Source organism: Phoenix dactylifera, chromosome 6 (assembly GCF_009389715.1).
Source record: "Phoenix dactylifera cultivar Barhee BC4 chromosome 6, palm_55x_up_171113_PBpolish2nd_filt_p, whole genome shotgun sequence".
In the NCBI taxonomy this organism is placed as follows: Eukaryota; Viridiplantae; Streptophyta; class Magnoliopsida; order Arecales; family Arecaceae; genus Phoenix; species Phoenix dactylifera.
In genome coordinates this window covers 17,492,722-17,513,679 of record NC_052397.1, presented here as the reverse complement: position 1 = coordinate 17,513,679, position 20,958 = coordinate 17,492,722, and the positions used below count along the sequence as shown (strand labels likewise).

At 41.9% G+C, this 20,958-nt stretch overlaps 3 protein-coding genes across 4 annotated transcripts; 1 reads left to right on the top strand and 2 right to left on the bottom strand.

Annotated features, from left to right (window-relative positions):
- Positions 1-3,102: 3,102 nt before the first annotated feature.
- LOC103707556 (ABC transporter B family member 11-like) lies at positions 3,103-9,511 on the top strand. Of its 2 annotated transcripts, XM_026804833.2 has the most exons (13): positions 3,208-3,351; positions 3,858-3,912; positions 4,293-4,468; positions 5,041-5,262; positions 5,355-5,593; positions 5,687-6,212; positions 6,290-6,563; positions 6,650-6,746; positions 6,792-7,253; positions 7,328-7,556; positions 7,635-7,901; positions 7,993-8,256; positions 8,867-9,511. In XM_026804833.2, the coding sequence occupies exons 1-13, from the start codon at positions 3,223-3,225 to the stop codon at positions 9,509-9,511; spliced, it is 3,585 nt and encodes a 1,194-aa protein (XP_026660634.2). In that variant the 5' UTR covers positions 3,208-3,222. The 2 variants fall into 2 exon arrangements, with proteins under 2 accessions (XP_038982932.1, XP_026660634.2); XM_039127004.1 differs by having other exon boundaries at positions 3,103-3,316; positions 3,820-3,912; positions 6,650-7,253.
- Positions 9,512-10,790: 1,279 nt separating this feature from the next.
- LOC120111208 (cytochrome P450 94A1-like) lies at positions 10,791-11,219 on the bottom strand. The gene has a single exon (XM_039127767.1). It carries the CDS (start codon positions 11,217-11,219, stop codon positions 10,791-10,793), a length of 429 nt encoding a protein of 142 aa, XP_038983695.1.
- A 79-nt stretch (positions 11,220-11,298) lies between these two features.
- LOC120111207 (cytochrome P450 94B1-like) lies at positions 11,299-11,802 on the bottom strand. The gene has a single exon (XM_039127766.1). It carries the CDS (start codon positions 11,800-11,802, stop codon positions 11,299-11,301), a length of 504 nt encoding a protein of 167 aa, XP_038983694.1.
- Between the last annotated feature and the right edge of the window lie 9,156 nt (positions 11,803-20,958).

Below are 20,958 nucleotides of genomic sequence, written 5' to 3'. Positions count from 1 at the left end.
TAAGATAAGTACGGGAGGACATATTTTTAATCCAATATCGACTATGCACTGGATAGATTTTATGTATTTATACAGAACCAGAAAGCCCAAATAATACGTTCTGGATAGGTTTACAGTCATGTTCTAGATTTGAGTGGCGGGTTTGGGGCATGACATAAGGGATATGAGCTAGGCTATTCTATTTAGAGGTTTGCCTCTCTGTTTTTTCTTCATAGCTTCCCCTGAAAAAGGAAAAAAAAACACTTCCATTTGTTTGGGACTGATTCATTTTTCTTTGCTTGGGCCAACGAGCTCATTCTGAAGTCTAATGTGAAAAGGGTGCAGAAAGCCACACATGGCCTTTAGAAAATTCTATTAGAAAATTGATACTAATGTCTCTATTTATACTGGTGAAGTCCCCCTTTAGAAAATTCAAATCTTTTATGAATGGACTTTAAAAAATTCAAACCAAATTTCTTTTCTAGCCAAAAGAAGTTATAGCTTTACTAAAATAGCCGGATTAGCGAAAATACCAAATTCTCTTAAAGCTAGATCTTAATTTCCAAACATCTTTGTCTTCAGCTAAGGAATTTGCTCGGTCAAAATCTACTTAAAAAGAAAACTTTTATTTTGATTACTTTGTTTGGAGGCCCAAAAATAGAAATTTTTGGTGTTTTTTTTAAGCGTTGGGAACTACTAAAATGAAACGACTCTAACAAGCCTCATCAAAATCCTTTTACAGAAAACGACACTGTTAAGCATTATTGGGTGTCCTAATTTTCAACTGTTAAGTTCTCCCCCAATTCACATCTCTTTCCATCATCTCGAGTGATAGCTTCGCCTCCTCTCCTTGTCCTCCAACCTTCCACCTCCGCCGACCATCGCCGCCTCCTCCTCCTATATAATGATTGAGGATCTTATTCAAAAAAACTAGCCAGAAGATATTATTTGGATTACTTGGTCCTGTAAGTATCTAAGATCTACTTAGCCTATGGCCAATATGAGGCTAAACACACTTCCGTACGGATCCTTACATACTTTCTCTATTTAAGTCTTAATATTCTCGTTAGGTTAAAGGTTCAAATGCATTCAAATTCAATCACATATACCATAAATCCATTATAGAATAATGGTGTAGTGTCCCTTAGTCTATATGGGCTATAGGCTGAATCTGCTTTGATACTATTTGCAATAATTCAAGATCTCATCCAAAAAAAAGTTAGATAGAAAATATTTTTTAGATTCATTGGGGCTACAATAATCTTCTCCATCCAATTCTGTGTCGAAGGCATTCTCATCATGATCGGCTCCTACTCAAGAGAAAGGGCATCCCCCGTGGCTAACTCCTCCTCAATTCTGGTATTCCCTAATGAAGAAATTATTAGGTAGACTTAGTCTACCACGTCACCTAGAGACGGTGAATGAAAATTCACTGCATCAGTCTATTCCAGTAGCTTTCCCCGTCAAACACTAACCATGGTTAACCATGGTTTAGGGGGAAAAAATCGTTGCCGAACTCTATTCGCCCCGAACTCCTGTTCGTAGGAACCCCATTCCCTGTCGTCCCATATGAAGCCTCCCTCACCGGCGAAGACCTCGGACAGGAGGCCGGCAGTACTGCCGGTGATCTCAAGGGCGGTGAGGCCGTTGAACGGATAAAAAAAAAAAAACATTGGATCCCTATTCATCCTACAAAGCCCCGTTTGTCCCTAAGGACCCTAACCTCAAGGTCAGTGAAGCCATCGCGGGCGGCAACGCATTTATTAATCTAAAGTCAGAATACAGCATCAAGCAACTGCCACAAGAAGCAGACAGCAATTCTAAAAACAGAGTTCTGAACCAACTGTAAGTCTGTAACAACAATATGGACAAAAAAAAAAAAAAACAGACTTTTGAAGCTGTGAAAAAAAGCAGTTTCAGCACACAACCAAAGAGCTCCGCTCATCAAAGCCTCCAGTACTGTTGTCATCTGCTTCATCTATTGTTAATGTTGGCACGGAAGAGGAGCTCTAGTGCCAGTGACACTGAGCTCTAGTCCCAACTAGGTTACATAAACTAGTTATGAAAGGATTTGTAACAAAGAAAAATACAAAAGAGCAATCAAATTTTTTTATAAAAAATAGTAGTCTGTAGGTAGACTTGTTAAACTATTCAACAAGCCGAACAATCTCATAAGTGATTTGAAAGTCTTTGTATCTTCAATGTGTAACTATATAAGCTCTGTATCCTGATGTGAGTCAACAGTTTTTCAAAAAAATAGATCAATATTTTTCAAATTGCGGTGCCAATGTTGCGAGGTTATTCCAAAGTTTAAGATGAGGAGAGAAAGCGAATACTAATACAGTAATTGGTACAGCCTTTTTATTAAACTTCCAACTAAAATCCATTGCCATATTACATAGAAAAAAATCCATTGCCATAATCCTAGTATGCCCAAAATATCCGGATATCCACATTTCTGATGGAGGATCCTAGGACTTACATTGGCCAGCAGCTGTCAATCCTCGGTATACATCAGAATGCCGACCAGGGCCGGTGGCACAAAAGATCCATGACTAAACTAGGCAGATGAAAATAAGCTTTATACGAAGAGGACTAATAAATGTTATGTAATATAATACACGATGGACAATTAAGGATGGTGGCAACAAAGCACTTCTTCTAAATAGAATACCGACAACAAAGAACATTCCTTGCTTTTTTTTTTGGTACGATGGGAACTTTCCTTGTTTGACGTTAGTTCCTTCACTGTCCGTTTGTTTGGAGTCACATTCGGCCGCCCAATTTGCAAGTACATCAGGACGCAAAGCACTGATGAAAACAGGGAACATCCCCTTTAGAAGTCCATAAAAAAGGACAAGTGGATGTAATGCTGTCAATGAATCAGAGGCAGTAATGCACCCTTCTTGTTGACATGCCGCTGCTAAGGAACCTAATGCAGAGCGATTCCTACCAGTTATAGTGTGTTTCTTGGTTTCCAAGTTCATCACTCCAATCTATTCGATAGTACCTTAGCCTCGAAGCTCGGTGTGATGACAGCATGTAGGTAGGCTTGTGTTCCAGCTGAAAAAATAGAGAGAGCAAAAAGGGAAAAAAAGACTTGACAGATGCAATAGGAGAGAAGATATGGAGAAAGAAGAGAAAATTTTGAGGGAGGAAGATGGTGGTCGGACGAAGAAGGGGGTCGAAACAGTGCCATTCTATAAGATGTTTTCATTTGCGGACACTTGCGATGTGGCTTTGATGGCCGTCGGTACTGTCGCGGCGGTCGCCAACGGGATCTCGATGTCGCTCGTGTCCTACGTCTTTGGTCAGCTCGTTAATGCCTTTGGCTTCAGCAGTAAGGCTTCTGTAGTGCATGAGGTCTCCAAGGTTCGTGCCTCCCTCACAGCTCATCACCATTAACATTTCTAAGTCTAAGATGTGCTTCTCTGTCGCACAAAAAAGTTCGTCGGGCCACACCAGTGACATCATAGCATGAGGAACTTTGTTTTGGGTGAACAAGCTGTGCCTCGCACCAATCTTTCAGTCTCCTCATTCTGTTTTCCATGTAGCGTGAGATCCCAGCGCCTGTTTAATCAGGCTAACGGGGATTACTGACTGTTCTGTTTCTTTAAGCACCCATCAAGAGCTTAAATTTTTTAATTAAATTCTTTTGTCGAGGGAAATTTCTTTATTAAATTTTGTAATACAGAGCCGCATCTCAAGGGTAAAGAATCGATGTTATATTTCCTGTACTGTTTTGCATGTAGGGAATCTGAACGCACTGGGCTGATTTGTCTTCCTTACTCATAATTAGTCATGCAGCATAGCTTGTGAAGTGTGTGCAATTGATGGAAGACTTCACTAATCTGAGTTTGGTTGCAATTTTGTTTCAGGTGGTTGTCAAATTTGTATATTTAGCAGCAGGATCAGGTGTTGCTTCTGTTCTACGTAAGTGATCGAAGTACTCTGTTCCAAACAAAAATTCAAGCATAGTTAATACTTCATCTGTCTCTCAGGCTCATTCATTTAGATCAAACAATCAGTAGTATATCATGATAGCACCTATAGGTTAGTCTTTTCCAAATATCAAATTAAAAGCATCTTCAGATAGTTCAAGAACATCTCCCGTTGAGGATGCCAGACTCTGAAATCGAAGTTAATCTGTCAGCACAGTTTTTTTGCCAAGTGATATATGTGGTATTTTCATTGCACTGATATACTGAACTGATAACTGACATAGTTGGCTAAAGCCTTGTTTTTGTGCATCTTTCATGCATGAAGGCTTGTTTTTGTGTATCAGTCTAAACTTTGTAACTTCTTGATGCCAGAGGTCTCATGCTGGATGGTGACTGCAGAGAGACAAGCAACTCGAATTCGTGGCTTATACCTCAAAGCTTTACTGAGACAGGACATTGCATTCTTTGATAATGAAACCACAACTGGGGAAGCAATTGAGAGGATAACTGGGGACACTGCACTTATTCAGGATGCCATTGGTCCAAAAGTGAGATACATATCATTGATGCAGGGAGAGTTTCCATTCAAAAAAAGATACACACAGAGTTCCCTAGACCCTAATTACATCCAAACATATTTCAGTTTTATCTCATCTGAAATATTGTTGTGTTAATATCTGCATAATATTTTTTGATAATGTAACTTCTTCATAACATTAAAAAAGATTCATTTTTATTTTTAACATGAGAGTTAAGTGCCATTGCATCTCAAATATATATATATATATATATATATATATATATAGAGAGAGAGAGAGAGAGAGAGAGAGAGAGAGAGAGAGAGATCATATCCACATCTTCTTTGACATATAGTTTGTTGGACATGCTTTAAATTGTTCCATCAAAAAGGAAAATGATGGAAGGAAGAAAAATAAGCTATAAACCGGAAGTTTTATGTTGTTCTAAAAAGTAACCATATAAAAATTTTAACAGCATGCAACTCTTGCCCTCCCCTGGTCCATGCAAAAGCTCCCCAATGAATTCCTGTCTTATCATATGAAAGTTGAATCCGTTGTAGTTTCAGAAGCATCTAATAATCAAATTTTGTTGTTATTCCTAGGCTGCAACTTTTGTGCAACTCGTTTCAACCTTCTTTGGTGGCTTTATTATAGCATTTACAAGAGGCTGGCTTTTGTCGCTGGTCATGTTGTCTAGTTTTCCTCCCATTGTCATTGCTTTTGGAACCACGTATTTGTTACTGTCCAAATTGTCGATCCGTGGACGGAAGGCATACGCTGAAGCTGGATCTCTGGTGGAACAAACACTTGGATCCATCAGAACAGTACGTACGAATTTATGTTGTATCCTCTATTATATATGAAGTGCCTCATGATTTCTTAGTTATATTTCTGTTTGTCTGCATTTTTTTCCTAGGTTGTATCCTTTACAAGTGAGAAGCGAGCCATGGACAAGTACAGCAAGTTCATAAAAGTTGCATACAGGGCTACTGTTCACGAAGGGGCCGTCACTGGCTTAGGAACTGGCTTCATGTTATTCATTTTGTTCTGCAGCTATGGCTTAGCTGTATGGTACGGTTCCAAGTTGATAATTGAGAAAAGCTACAATGGTGGAGTTGTCATGAATGTCATAGAAGCCATTGTGGTCGGTGGAATGTAAGTCGGAGTTCATTAATCACATTTTGCTCTTATCGTTCAAAAACTTTATTTCAAACCCTGAATCCTGTCGCTGGAATTTTGTTGAACCAGGTCCCTTGGCCAGACATCCCCCTGTTTGAATGCATTTGCAGCAGCGCAGGCAGCAGCATATAAAATGTTCGAGACCATCAATCGAAAACCAGGCATTGATGCCTATGACATAAACGGCATCGAGTTGGAAGATATGAAGGGCGACATCGAACTTAAAGATATTTATTTCAGCTACCCAGCAAGGCCCGATCAGTTGATATTTGATGGCTTCTCGTTGCGTATACCAAGTGGCAGAACCATGGCTCTAGTTGGAGAGAGTGGCAGTGGGAAATCTACTGTGATTAGTTTGGTGGAGAGATTTTATGATCCACAGGCTGGTGAGGTGCTGATAGATGGCGTCGACCTGAAGAGTCTGAGGCTTGGGTGGATAAGGCAGAAGATGGGACTAGTTAGCCAAGAGCCCGTCTTGTTTGATGCCACCATCAAGGAGAACATTGCGTACGGGAAGGAAGAAGCAACACTGGAAGATATTATGAGAGCTCTTGAGCTTGCAAATGCTGCCAAGTTCGTGGACATGATGCCAGAAGTGAATACATCACTTTCTTTTAGATATTTGATTTTCTCCTACGACTCTATTTCTCAGTTACATGGTTGCAATGGCAGGGCCTTGATACGGTGGTTGGCGGGCAAGGAGCGCAACTCTCTGGCGGACAAAAGCAGAGGATTGCAATTGCGAGGGCAATTCTGAAGAACCCCAAGATCCTACTTTTGGACGAAGCCACAAGCGCGTTGGATGCTGAGTCCGAGAGGATAGTTCAAGATGCATTGGTCAGAATCATGTCAGGAAGGACCACCATCGTGGTTGCTCATCGTTTGAGCACTGTGAGGAATTCTGATACGATCTCAGTCCTGCATCACGGAAAACTTGTAGAACAAGGTGATAAAAAAAAATATATACCAAAGTCATTCATGAAACTCTTGTAGTAAATACCAAATCTATGTGGTCTGGATTATGCCGAGCAGGTTCGCATGCTGAGTTGATCAAAGACGTCGACGGGACGTACTCGCAACTTGTACGTCTGCAGGAGTCTAGCAAACAAGCTGAAGAACCTCCGGTGGAGTCGAGAAAATCATGTTCGAGTTGTGATGTTTCAAGGTCATTGAGCAGATCACCTAGCCGAGGTTCCTCGCTTGGAGGAAGCATCGTGCCTTATTCCTCAAAATCTTTTGAAGATGAAGACAAGGAAGAAGAGCAGGATGATGAGGGCGAAGTGAGCAAAGGGGTACCTGTCAGGCGACTGGCCTCTCTGAACAAACCGGAGCTGCCAATTCTTCTGCTAGGATCCACCGCTGCCGCCTTACATGGAGCGATATTTCCAGTCTTTGGATTCCTCATTTCGCGTTCCATCAAGACATTCTACGAACAGCCACACGAGCAGCGAAAAGATGCCAGGTTTTGGACACTGATGTATGCGCTTCTGGGGGTGTGCTCTCTCATCATGGCACCAGCACAGTACTACTTCTTTGCGGTGGCAGGTGGAAATCTGATCAAACGTATACGGTCCTTGTTATTTGAGAGAGTGGTGCACCAAGAGATCAGCTGGTTTGACGAGCCTTCAAATTCCAGGTAGATTAGATTTCGCCTATGTAACATCACAAGCCTAGTAATCCCTCCTAACATGCAGTGTTCTATCTTCCCAGCGGGGCAATTGGTGCAAGGCTATCAACAGATGCTTCGACCGTACGAGCGCTTGTAGGAGATTCCTTGGCAGTGATGGTTCAGAACTTATCTTCTGCTGTCACGGGGTTTCTCATAGCCATGGTTGCAAACTGGAGACTTGCACTCATAGTCTCTATATTGGGACCTCTGGTGGGTTTGCAGGGGTATGTTCAGATGAAGTTGCTTGAGCCATCCAGTGCAGATGCCAAGGTACGTAACAATGCCTGTGAACTCTCTTTTTCTTATATGGATATGTTCTCATGAAGAATGCAATTAAATTTTTTGCAGGTTATGTATGAAGATGCCAGTCGGGTAGCAAGCGATGCAGTCAGGAGCATTCGAACTGTGGCATCGTTTTGTGCAGAGCAGAGGATTTTGGACACTTACGAAAAGAAATGCAGAGTGCCCATGAAACATGGAGTCCGACGAGGAGCCATAAGTGGCTTCGGTTTTGGCTTCTCAAATTTGGTGCTCTATTGCAGCTATGCACTATGTTTTTATGTGGGCGCCATTTTTGTTCATGATGGTCATGCAAGTTTTTCCCAAGTATTTACGGTTAGTGGCATGGAATTTTGTTCTTGTCATTGTTGTTGCCGTTTCCATTTGTATAAAAATTTGGATTCACATTCTTCTTTATGATTGGCAGGTCTACTTCGCTTTGTCCGTAGCAGCTATCGTAATTTCACAGACAACTGCATTCGGTCCAGATTCTGCCAAAGCAAAGGAATCAACTGCTTCAATTTTTGCAATTCTTGATCGGACGTCCAAGATTGACTCGAGCACTGATGAGGGCACAGTGTTAGCGAATGTGAGGGGAGACATTGAGTTCCAGCATGTTTTCTTCAAATATCCAGCCCGTCCCGATGTGCAAATCTTCAGAGACCTCTGCTTGAGGATCCCCTCGAGAAAGGTACACCGTCAAAATTTCACATCAACTACATCATCATGATCCGTCAATAGAAGGGTCAGTTTTGAACTGAAAATAATCGCAAGTTCTCTCACAAATTTAAGCATTAAGCTACTGCAGCTTCTTTGCCTTGTTGTTTTTTTGTTGTTGTTGTTACAATACAGAGTCTTGCCCAAAAAAGCTAGCTGGAAGGTGTTATTGAGATTTTTTTTGATCCTGTATAAGTATACAAGATCTACCTAATGTATAGCCGATATTAGACTAAACAATATATGCCTACATGGATCCTCACATAACCCTCATTTAAGCTTTGATGTCTCGCTCGCCAGACTAAAGGTCCAAATCCATTAAGACTAATTACAAGCCCATGATTATGAGCTCGTGCTATAGTGTTCTTTAGTCCATATAAGCTGTTGGTTGGGTTTGGTCAGATACCATCTTTCATAACTCATGACCTCTATGTAGATATGAGTTGGGTTTTTTGGTCCTATATAAGCATCCAAGATCTACCAAATGCATAGCTAATGTAGGATTAGATATACACCTGCATGGGTCCTCACAATAGTTCTTAGCTATCTTTCTTGATGCTCACAATTTAAAGTTTATTGCACAGACCGTCGCACTTGTTGGAGAGAGTGGAAGTGGAAAATCGACGGCCATCGCCCTGCTGGAGAGATTCTATGACCCTGATTCCGGCAAAATCTTGTTAGATGGAGTAGCAATCCAGAAGTTTAGAGTCAATTGGCTTAGACGACAGATAGGCTTGGTAAGCCAAGAGCCCGTGCTGTTCAACGACACAATCCATGCCAACATAGCTTATGGAAAGCAAAGGGAGGTATCGGAAGAAGAGATCATTGCAGCTGCTGAAATAGCAAATGCCCATTGGTTCATATCGGCATTGCCCCAAGGATATGACACCAATGTCGGAGAGAGAGGGATGCAACTGTCCGGTGGGCAGAAGCAGCGTATAGCAATTGCAAGAGCGGTTATCAAGAACCCTAAAATTCTGCTGCTTGATGAAGCAACCAGCGCTTTAGACGTGGAATCTGAGCATGTGGTGCAAGAAGCATTAAATAGGGTGATGGTTGGAAGGTCGACGGTGGTTGTGGCTCATCGTTTATCCACAATTAAAGGAGCCGATATAATTGCTCTGGTAAAGAACGGTCTGATCGTTGAGCAAGGACGACATGAAGCCCTCATGGAGTTGGCAGACGGGGCTTATGCTTCGCTTGTTGCAGTTGGTACAAGTTCTAGGTGATTGAAGAAAGTCGTAATAACTTGAAAGCAAAACTAGAGATGGAAGAACAAACATTTTCCTTCTCTCTCCATAGATATGAACACTTCCTCCTACTCATTTTTCCACGATATATTATGTAAGGATGGTGGAGCGCAAACATTAATTTTATGATATTGTTCCAAAATTTTGTGAGTGTTGGATTAGGATAGGGAGCGTGATTGCTAAATGTTGCAGCAATACTTTTCCTTTTCTATTTATTTTCCCCTGCACCAATGGAATACCATTATTGCACTACACATGATTCACCATATCAATGGTGTCCGATGTAAACGTACAACAGATATTGTCAAAACTCTTACTATTCCATTTGTAGTTAGGCTGTAATTCCAAAGGTTATGCACATGAGAGTTGCTCTTTGATAGAACTGCTCTCATCAAAACCCTAGGTTCCTTCTATATCATTTGTTACGGGGTTCTGTAAACCATACAAGGTTCTCAAGCAATCCACCAATGATCGAAAGCTGAAATATTTTTCTTAAAAAAAGAAACAAATACAGAGCTTATATATATATATATATATATATATATATATATATATAGGTTTGGTCAGCTCACACTATCGCCATTCAAGGATTTCCCTTACCACCTTTTCTTGATAGGAGCTGACTAAAGGACGCCACAAGGATCATGCCATGAACTTGCCATATAATAGAATAATATTAAAATAGAAAACCAGGAAAACTAAAAAGCATAACTAACGTACAGTGCTAGTATGGCTGGGCTCTGCACCGAATGGCAACGACATCAAGCCACTACAAAGTCACCGCCACCTTCGCACGTTCTTTTCCCCTGCTTCTCCCTCACCGACACCGGTGTACCCCCTTTCATCTTCAAAGTCGAGACAAATTCAACCTCCGTCCTCGCCGCCACCTCGAAACTAAACCTTTCGATGACGCTTGCAGCCAGCACCTTCATTTGGATGTATGCCGTCTCCTTCCCCAGACACGTCCTCGGCCCGGCATGGAACACCGGGAACTGGAACGGACTCTTTGGACGAAAAACTCCGTTCTCCAACCACCGCTCTGGCTTAAACTCCTTGCAGTCCACCCCCCAAATGCTCTCCATCGCACCCATTGCGTAGCTGTTGTAAATCACCCTCCACCCCTTTTTCACCACTGTCCCGTCCGGCAGCATGTCATCCTCCGCGCACTGCCGCGGACAGAGCGGCACCGGGGGGTACAGCCTTAGCGTCTCCGACAGCACCGCGTGGAGGTAATCCATCTCTCTCAGCTCATCCAGTGTCAGCTTTCCATCCGGATTTCCATGCCTCCCCTGACTGAATTGATCTCATCCACAATTCTTTCCTCGACCTCGGGCCGGGTCGAGACTAACCAGAAAAACCAGGTCATGACGGTCGGCGTGGTCTCCCGAGCGGCAAACACGAAGTTGATGATGATGTCACGAAGAAACTCGTCGGAGGAGTTCCCATTAAGCACGCAATGCGAGAGGAAGTCACTGCTGCTCCTTATCTCCTCGGGCTTCCTTCCCTTCCTCTGCTTCACAATCCTCATGGCGAACTCATGCACGTCGCCGATCTCCTCCTTCAACCGCCGCTCAGATCCAACGCCGAGCAGCCGTTGAAGCTTCCACAGAAAGCAAGGCTGGTTGAACCTTTTGTTGACGACACCCCATACCGCCTCGAAGGCGTGGATGAACCTGTGGACGTCCATGTTGCCGTGGCCAAGCCAGGCTGGATCCACGTCGGAGACAATCTGGCAGACGTTGTCGATGGCGAGGCGGTCGAGGAGGTCATGGAGGGTCGAGGGACGCGCCCGTGGCCGCGGCCTTTGAGAGGAGGAGGAGAAGGCGGTCGGCGACCTCGCTGCCGACCTTGTCCAAGATGATGGTGCGGATGTTCTTGGTATTGAACTCGCGGCTGGCAGCCTTCCGCTGGAGCTTCCAGTGGTCGCCATCGGAGTTGATGATGCCATGGCCGAGCAATTCCGCGAACATGGCGATGAAGTCGTCGCCTTTGGGGTAGTTGCGGAAGTTGGTCTTGAGGATGTGCTCGATGTTCTTGGGGTTGCTGGTGATAACAGTGGAAGGCATGGTGATGGTGTTGGTTGGGCTCGCCAGCACCAGCTTCGTTGTCCACTCCAGGATCCGATCTTTGTTCTTGACCATTTCGAAGAAGCTTATTTTCGTCGGAGGCTCTCTACTAGATTTCTTCTCGCATAAGCAATGCTGAATGAAGTAGTAGAAGAAGAAGAACGTGATGAAGAGGAGAGGGAGGAGACTGAAGTCGTGCCGCATTTCCCCTTAGATGGTTGAGTAGAATTAATGTTGGATTCGGTGATAGGAGCATGACTCCAAAGTGATGCATACTTATAATTCTCTCTCCACTTCATTGTTTAACTTAAGGTCCACTCCTCATCGTGACTTACCTTCTGCCTACATATTCTAGCATTGCTAGGAAGTGAACCTGTGTATGGACAACAGGAAAACACAGTAAGGACACCACTCGATCATCGATCCCTCCGCAGAATACGGGACGGTGGGTGATCGGGACTTGGAGCCTTCCAGTCACCAACGTTCTTGGTGTCTTCTGGATAACAACGAAGTGCAAGATGTTAAGCAATGCAAGCCACCAAGATTTTTTATAGAGACTAGCATCGATTAACAGGAAACAATCAAGTACATTGAGACAAGATTTTTTTTTTTTGTTGTTGTTGTTGTTGTTTTGAATAAAACGCAGAGGGAGACTATATAGTCTTGAGGAAAATGGAGCCGTCCGTCGCTGTAACGTATGCGTTGTGGTGGGCACAAACTTGTTGGGCACAAAAAGTCTCGAAGACTGGTAGTAAGAATCGACATGCTTATGGATTCAGATCATGGGGCCGGCGTATCTGGGGGCAATGATGGTTGATAGCCTACACAGTTGTCTCTGCTGCCCAACCAAAAAATATTATTTAGATTTTTTGATCATGTATATTAGAATAAGTGACTCATATTAAGATATTCTTATTTGAGTAGTACACTGGTATTCTAACGGAACAGAGAGAAGCGACGGGATATGTTTATCTTTGGAATAATTTTGTAGTGTTTTATTTTACCAGAAATACTGATAGGGGCTGGAACTCTGGAGCTAGGGTTTAAATATAAATATCCTGTAACCTTGTTATTTTGAGAGATAGTGAAAGTTACAGCCATTTCGCTCTCGTGGACATAGGCACATTGCCGAACCACGTAAAATTCTTGTGTTCAATTCCTTTTCCTCTTCTTCTCTTAATTATGTGCATTGTTCTGTTCGTCGTTTGGATCCTGTGTTTTGCGCAACAAATGGTATCAGGGCTTCAAGATTTTTTTTAAAAAAACTCTTTTTTCTTCCGTGTCTACGCCCGCGTCACCGCCATCGCTGAAGTATCCAGATCTCGTAGAGGAGGAGGAGGACCACGCAATTGATTTCTCCGCATCCGTGCGACGCCGCTCACATTTTGATTAGGAGAACAGAAGCGTTATTTGGTATTTTTATTTTTGATCAGATCCTATTTTTCTCTATTTTATTTTGTGAAAAAGATAAGATGGTAGGGATATTTTCTGCGAAGTTCGATGTGATAAAGTTCGATAGAACTGGGAATTTCGGGCTATGGCAGAGGAGGGTGAAGATCTGTTAGTATCGCAGGATATGGTAAAGGCCATATACGGAAAGAAACCAGATGACATGGATGACATAGAGTGGAAGAAATTGGAGGCGAAGGCTGTTTCAAATATACGATTTTGTCTGGCTGATGATGTGATGTATCATGTCATAGACGAAAAATCTCTGGCGGCCATCTGGTCGAAATTGGAGAGTCGGTATATATCCAAGTCGTTGACGAACAAGCTCTATCTTAAGTAGAAGCTGTATAGTCTTAAGATAGCAGAGGGTGCTGATTTAAGCCATAATATCAACGTGTTCAATCAGATTATCGGTAATTTGCTGCGTGTTGATGTGAAGTTTGAAGACGAAGACAAAGCGTTGATGTTGTTGCATTCTTTACCCGCTTCTCCTACATACGAAATTTGGTTATAACTCTCACGTGGGGAATGGAGACCGTAGAGTTAGAAGATGTTATTAGAGCCTTGTTAGGTTTTCATCAGCAAAAGAAAGCCAATGATGAGAGTTCTCAAGGAGAAGGCTTAGTGGCGAAGGGTAACCAGAGCTTGGAACAAGCAACATAAGGAATGGGTTCAATTGCAGTAATCTCGGTCCAAATTCAGATAAAAAAATGGCATAACATGCTACAAGTGTGGAAAATAGGGTCACATAAAGCGAAATTGTCCTGAGAGAAAGAAGGGTAAAGATGATGACAGATCTGAGGAGTCTTCTAAGTCTGCAAATATAGTGAAAGAAGACACAGATAACAGTGACGGTGATATACTTTCAATTTCATCCAGTTTAGATCATCTCGTGGATTCTTGGATTCCGTATTCAGCATGCTCCTATCACATGACACCCAATAAAGATTGGTTTGACACCTATAGGTTAGTTAATTCTGGTTCTATTTTGATGGGCAATGATGCATCTTGCAAAGTCATTGGAATAAAAAATATCAGGATTAATATGTTTGATGGTGTGATTAGAATGTTGTGTGATATTAGACATGTTCCTAATTTGAGAAAGAATTTGATTTCATTGGGTATCTTAGACTCTAACAGATTTTGTTACAAGTCTCAAGGTGGAATAATGAAGGTTAGTAGAGTTGATATATGTCACGACCCCCGCCCCATTCCCGGCGGGTCGCCGCGACGGTCCTAGGGTGCGGGTAGGCATAAGGCCACCAGCCACCGCGTAGAACCCTACTACCTATCAATCATCAATAAATCTTGAAAAATTTAGCATGATGCATGCACAAAATGATCACTTTTCCTATAGTGACCTGTCAGGATTATCTCAATACATACAACACACTACCTGTCAGAGCAGCAATCACATAATCCGTCACATAATGAACCTGGACAATATATATCAATACATTATCTCAGGCATATAACTCATCTGTATAAAAATCTGGTTCCCATTCTATCCATGGTCAAACCCATATCCACAACAGGATCTATGACTGTAACTATACACTATATACAACAGAAGGTTTATAATACACCAAAAGAGTATAAACCTCTATCTACATTATACTATACTATGGAGCGGCACAGCTAGCAGGCAATCTCTAACCCTGCTCTTCTCTATACAATACCTGCCCTGCAATCAAAAACACCAAACTGGGGAGTGAGTATATAAATACTCAGTGAGTGGAGTAGAGAGTACTATGCACATGAGACAAGATATAATCATGGCTCGAGGTGAAATCTCAAGAGCAATAACAAGATGAACATGATCTCAACATAGAGAATATGGAGTAAATCATCAATATCACCACAATCAATATCAACTCATCTGAAGCATATATGGAATAATCAAGTAAACATATATGCTACTCATGAATATGCTCAACAGATCATAATGCTGGAACATACAAATCAGGTGTCAATATGCTGAAATCATCACTAGACAGCTGTCGGGAGGTGGGTTTTACGCCCCAGGCGAACCAGCAACAACTCCCTACTGTCACATGCATATGCAGGATAAGACACCACACTAATCATGTAAATGCCGGCCAGTATCCAGAACAGAAATCCATCTCACATCTACATACTAAACGGCACCTCGCGGAAATTCTACATCCACGGAAAGCCATACTGCACCTCGCGGGGTCTTACTATGCCCGGCGGCAAGCAGAATATAAGTCGTAGGACCGGCCGATCCTACGCCTAGGGCCTGTCCCCCCTAGGAAGGGACTGGGCTCCGCCCACCCAGAAGGCTACTATGTGCACAAAGGCCGATGTTCAACCCCATCGACTATAGGTGTCCTGCAGATACTGCCAAGCCATGCATAAATGCCATAATGGCACCCTCCCAATACTCTACTAAAAAGGAGCATAATCAAGACTACCACTCACTCGGCCACGACCCAATTATAACTAACATCAGGATTGGGAGTGAGGAATCACGGGAGTACAATGCAACTCAATATACCATGAGAAGGGCTCTACAAGTCTTTGAATAGAGGAAATGAAATCAATTTACAAAAGAAGTCATTTCACAATTCAGATCCAATTTAATTACTCATAAAGGAGTATAATCAAAGCTACCACTCACAAGTCTTTGAAATAGAGAAAATGAAATCAATTTACAAAAGAAATCATTTCACAATTCGGAATCAATTTGATTACTCATCAACCCCTCATAATTCCTCTCAATGTTCCCTCAAATCCATGTACAGAATAATCAAGCATAGAGAATCAAGATTATAGAAGAATCTACTACAACAATTAATCAATAAGCTCAGGTGGAATCAAGTCACACTTGGCAACATTCATAAAAATGAATAAGGAATGTGCTCATGGTGCAAAGTACAAACTCCCACTCACCTGTCAATCTGGCACAGCCCTGATACGCCTCCAAAAATCTACAGCTGGCAGTGGGGAACTTCTTCCTCTTATTTCCTAGCTTCTTGCCCAACTGATACATGCATTTACAATATATTTAGTTTTGTATCAAGGGCTATAATCTGACGTCGCCAATTATAATATAGGGGACTTTAATTAATTCAACTGCCCCCGTTTCCTAAATCGTTTTCTTTTCTTTCCTTTTTTTTCTATTATTAAATCATCATGTTATGTATACTAGGGATTCCCCTTGCATGAGTCCCAAGGTCCCTTGTTAGGGCTTGATCTAGGCTTTAATACTCTATTTATGAGCATGAATCCCATATTTTCCACCCGGGAATGAAAGTAACCCGGTCGCAGGCCGGGTTACTTCATCCCGGGTTTGATCCACTTTCCAGAGCTCCAAATTTGATGAAATTTTACCTGACATTCTTACACTCATAGGAGATTCCAAGAGGTAACATGCATTTACTACGGAGTCGTTTGGACCTCCTAAATAATTCGCGCGAAGTTGGGACTTCGACACAATTTTTCCGTAGGTGCCGGTAAAAAATTTGTCAAAATCCGATTCTTCCTCTTTTAACGCGGCCTCTTACAACCCTTATCCGAGCCCCCTCTAGACTATATCCACCCTTTGTATAGCCTAATGTCATCAAAAGACTAGATAGGGATGGATATTTACCTTTTTCTTTTTGGAAATCGAGGTCCTTGCGTAGAGAGAAAGGAGATCTACGTTTTTCCCTTCAGCTGGAAGTGCAACCGGGATCGCTCTCCTCCTCGAATCCCCTTCCTCTTTCTTCTTCTTCTTCTTCTTTTTCTTCTTCTTCTCTTTTTCCCTCTCTCTGTGTTTCCACTGCCTGAGACTTCCCCCCTTCCTTCTCTGTTGCACGTCTGAGCCAGCAAAACCCCCCTAATTAAGTCAAATCAAACTCTAAAAATTCCCATTTTGCCCTTACCACTTCAACAGATCTACAGTTATGCCATTAACTTTTGATTCCTTCCCATTTTACCCCTTATATCAATTTTAAAGGACTATTCTATCCTTTTTTATATAAAAAAAAATTTGGGGGTTATTACATCCTTCCTCCTTATATAAAATTCGTCCTCGAATTCTAAAAGAGTAAATTACCTTGATTACTCAAAGAGGTGAGGGTATTTGCTCTTCATACTTTGCTCCGACTCCCAAGTGCATTCTTCAACATTGTGCCGGTGCCATTGACCTTTACCATACATATTTCCTTATTTCTCAGCTTCCTGATCTGAGTATCAAGAAATAGCGACAGGAAGTTCTTTATAAGAAAGATCTTCTTCTACTGTAACTTCCTGCACTGATAGCACATGAGATGGATCCGGCACATACTTCCGGAGCATAGATATGTGGAATACTGGGATGCACATGGCTGAGGTTTGGACGCAGTGCTAATCTGTAAGATACATTGGCCAACTTTATCTAATATCTCAAAGGGGCCAATGTATCTGGGACTAAGTTTGCCCCTCTTTCCAAATCTCATTACTCCTTTCATAGGAGAGATCTTTAAGAAAACATGATCCCCCCGTGCCAAACTGCTCCCCTCAGAGCCTGATTCTCTGCCAGTAACTGTTCCATTAATGCATCTCTACTTCCTACCTCTCCTTGATCATCAACCCTCCGTCTATCAGCAGGAGGAGATTTTTCTCTTTGGGGCTCGACCATGTGCAGAACCTGCATCCAATGCTAATCTAGCTCCATTTTCCTTGAAGTATTCTTTATATGTCTCTAAAAGAGTAAAAAAGAGAGGGGCAGTCGTTACACAGAGCCATAATATATTTTACTGAATTGTAAATGAACTCATAAAATAACAAACAGAAAAATCCTACGCTCCATAGTATAATCCTATACTTAATCCTGACTCACCCTATTTGCTCTGACAGGACTCTTGTTTAACCTTTGCTCTGATACCAAGCTTTTGTCACGACCCCCGCCCTCGTTCCCGGTGGGTCGCCGCGACGGTCCTAGGTGGCGGGTAGGCATAAGGCCACCAGCCACCGCGTAGAACCCTACTACCTATCAATCATCAATAAATCTTGAAAAATTTGGCATGATGCATGCACAAAATGATCACTTTTCCTATAGTGACCTGTCAGGATTATCTCAAATACCATACAACACACTACCTGTCAGAGCAGCAATCACATAATCCGTCACATAATGAAACCTGGGACAATATATATCAATACATTATCTCAGGCATATAACTCATCTGTATAAAAATCTGGTTCCATTCCATCCATGGTCAAACCCATATCCACCAACAGGATCTTGACTGTAACTATACCACTATATACAACAGAAGGTTTATAATACACCAAAAGAGTATAAACCTCTATCTACATTATACTATACTATTGGAGCGGCACAGCTAGCAGGCAATCTCTAACCCTGCTCTTCTCTATACAATACCTGCCCTTGCAATCAAAAACACCAAACTGGGGAGTGAGTATATAAATACTCAGTGAGTGGAGTAGAGAGTACTATGCACATGAGACAAGATATAATCATGGCTCGAGGTGAAATCTCAAGAGCAATAACAAGATGAACATGATCTCAACATAGAGAATATGGAGTAAATCATCAATATCACCACAATCAATATCAACTCATCTGAAGCATATATGGAATAATCAAGTAAACATATATGCTACTCATGAATATGCTCAACAGATCATAATGCTGGAACATACAAATCAGGTGTCAATATGCTGAAATCATCACTAGACAGCTGTCGGGAGGTGGGTTTTACGCCCCAGGCGAACCAGCAACAACTCCCTACTGTCACATGCATATGCAGGATAAGACACCACACTAATCATGTAAATGCCGGCCAGTATCCAGAACAGAAATCCATCTCACATCTACATACTAAACGGCACCTCGTGGGAATTCTACATCTGCGGAAAGCCATACTGCACCTCGCGGGGTCTTACTATGCCCGGCGGCAAGCAGAATATAAGTCGTAGGACCGGCCGATCCTACGCCTAGGGCCGTGTCCCCCCCTAGGAAGGGACTGGGCTCCGCCCACCCAGAAGGCTACTATGTGCACAAAGGCCGATGTTCAACCCCATCGACTATAGGTGTCCTGCAGATACTGCCAAACCATGCATAAATGCCATAATGCACCCTCCCAATACTCTACTAAAAAGGAGCATAATCAAGACTACCACTCACTCGGCCACGACCCAATTATAACTAACATCAGGGTTGGGAGTGAGGAATCACGGGAGTACAATGCAACTCAATATACCATGAGAAGGACTCTACAAGTCTTTAAAATAGAGGAAATGAAATCAATTTACAAAAGAAGTCATTTCACAATTCAGATCCAATTTAATTACTCATAAAGGAGTATAATCAAAGCTACCACTCACAAGTTTTTGAAATAGAGAAAATGAAATCAATTTACAAAAGAAATCATTTCACAATTCGGAATTAATTTGATTACTCATCAACCCCTCATAATTCCTCTCAATGTTCCCTCAAATCCATGTACAGAATAATCAAGCATAGAGAATCAAGATTATAGAAGAATCTACTACAACAATTAATAAATAAGCTCAGGTGGAATCAAGTCACACTTAGCAACATTCATGAAAATGAATAAGGAATGTGCTCATGGTGCAAAGTACAAACTCCCACTCACCTGTCAATCTGGCACAGCCCTGATACGCCTCCAAAAATCTACAGCTGGCAGTGGGGAACTTCTTCCTCTTGTTTCCTAGCTTCTTGCCCAACTGATACATGCATTTACAATATATTTAGTTTTGTATCAAGGGCTATAATCTACGTGCCAATTATAATATAGGGGACTTTAATTGATTCAACTCCCCCGTTTCCTAAATCTTTTCTTTTCTTTTTTTTTTTTTCTATTAATTAACTCATCATTTATGTATACTAGGGATTCCCTTGCATGAGTACAAGGTCCCTTTTAGCTTGATCTAGGCTTAATACTCTATTATAGCATGAAATCCCATATTTTCCACCCGGATGAACAGTAATCCGGATCGACAGCCGGTTACTTCATCCCGGGTTTGATCCACTTTCCAGACTCCAAATTTGATGAAATTTTTACCTGACATTCTAAACTCATAGGAGATTCCAAAGAGGTAACATGCATTACTATCGGAGGTCGTTTGACCCCCTAAATAATTCGCCGAAGTTGGGACTTCGACACAATTTTTCCGTAGTGCCGGAAAAATTTGTCAAAATCCGATTCTTCCTCTTTTAACTGCCTCTACAACCCTTATCCGACCCCTCTAGACTATATCCACCCTTTGTATAGCCTAATGTCATCAAAAGACTAGATAGGGACGGATATTTACCTTTTTCTTTTTGGAAATCGAGGTCCTTGCGTAGAGAGAAAGGAGATCTACGTTTTTTCCTTCAGCTGGAAGTGCAACCGGGATCCCTCTCCTCCTCGAATCCCCTTCCTCTTTCTTCTTCTTCTTCTTCTTTTTCTTCTTCTTCTCTTTTTCCCTCTCTCTGTGTTTCCACCGCCTGAGACTTCCCCCCTTCCTTCTCTGTTGCACGTCTGAGCCACCAAACCCCCCTAATTAAGTCAAATCAAACTCTGAAAATTCCCATTTTGCCCTTACCACTTCAACAGATCTATAGTTATGCCATTAACTTTTGATTCCTTCCCATTTTACCCCTTATATCAATTTTAAAGGACTATTCTATCCTTTTTTATATATAAAAAAAAATTGGGGGTTATTACAATATAACAGTGATGAAGGGGCAGAAAGTAGCAGGCAACATCTACAGATTGATAGAGACTACTGTTGTAGTGGAGTTGCTGCTGCAGAGTTTGAGTCTGATAATATAGTCTTGTGACATATGCATCTGGATCATATGAGTGAACATGGTATGCTGGAACTACATAAAAGAAATCTTCTGAAGGGTGTTAAAACTTTCAAACAAGATTTCTACAAGTATTGTGCTCTTAA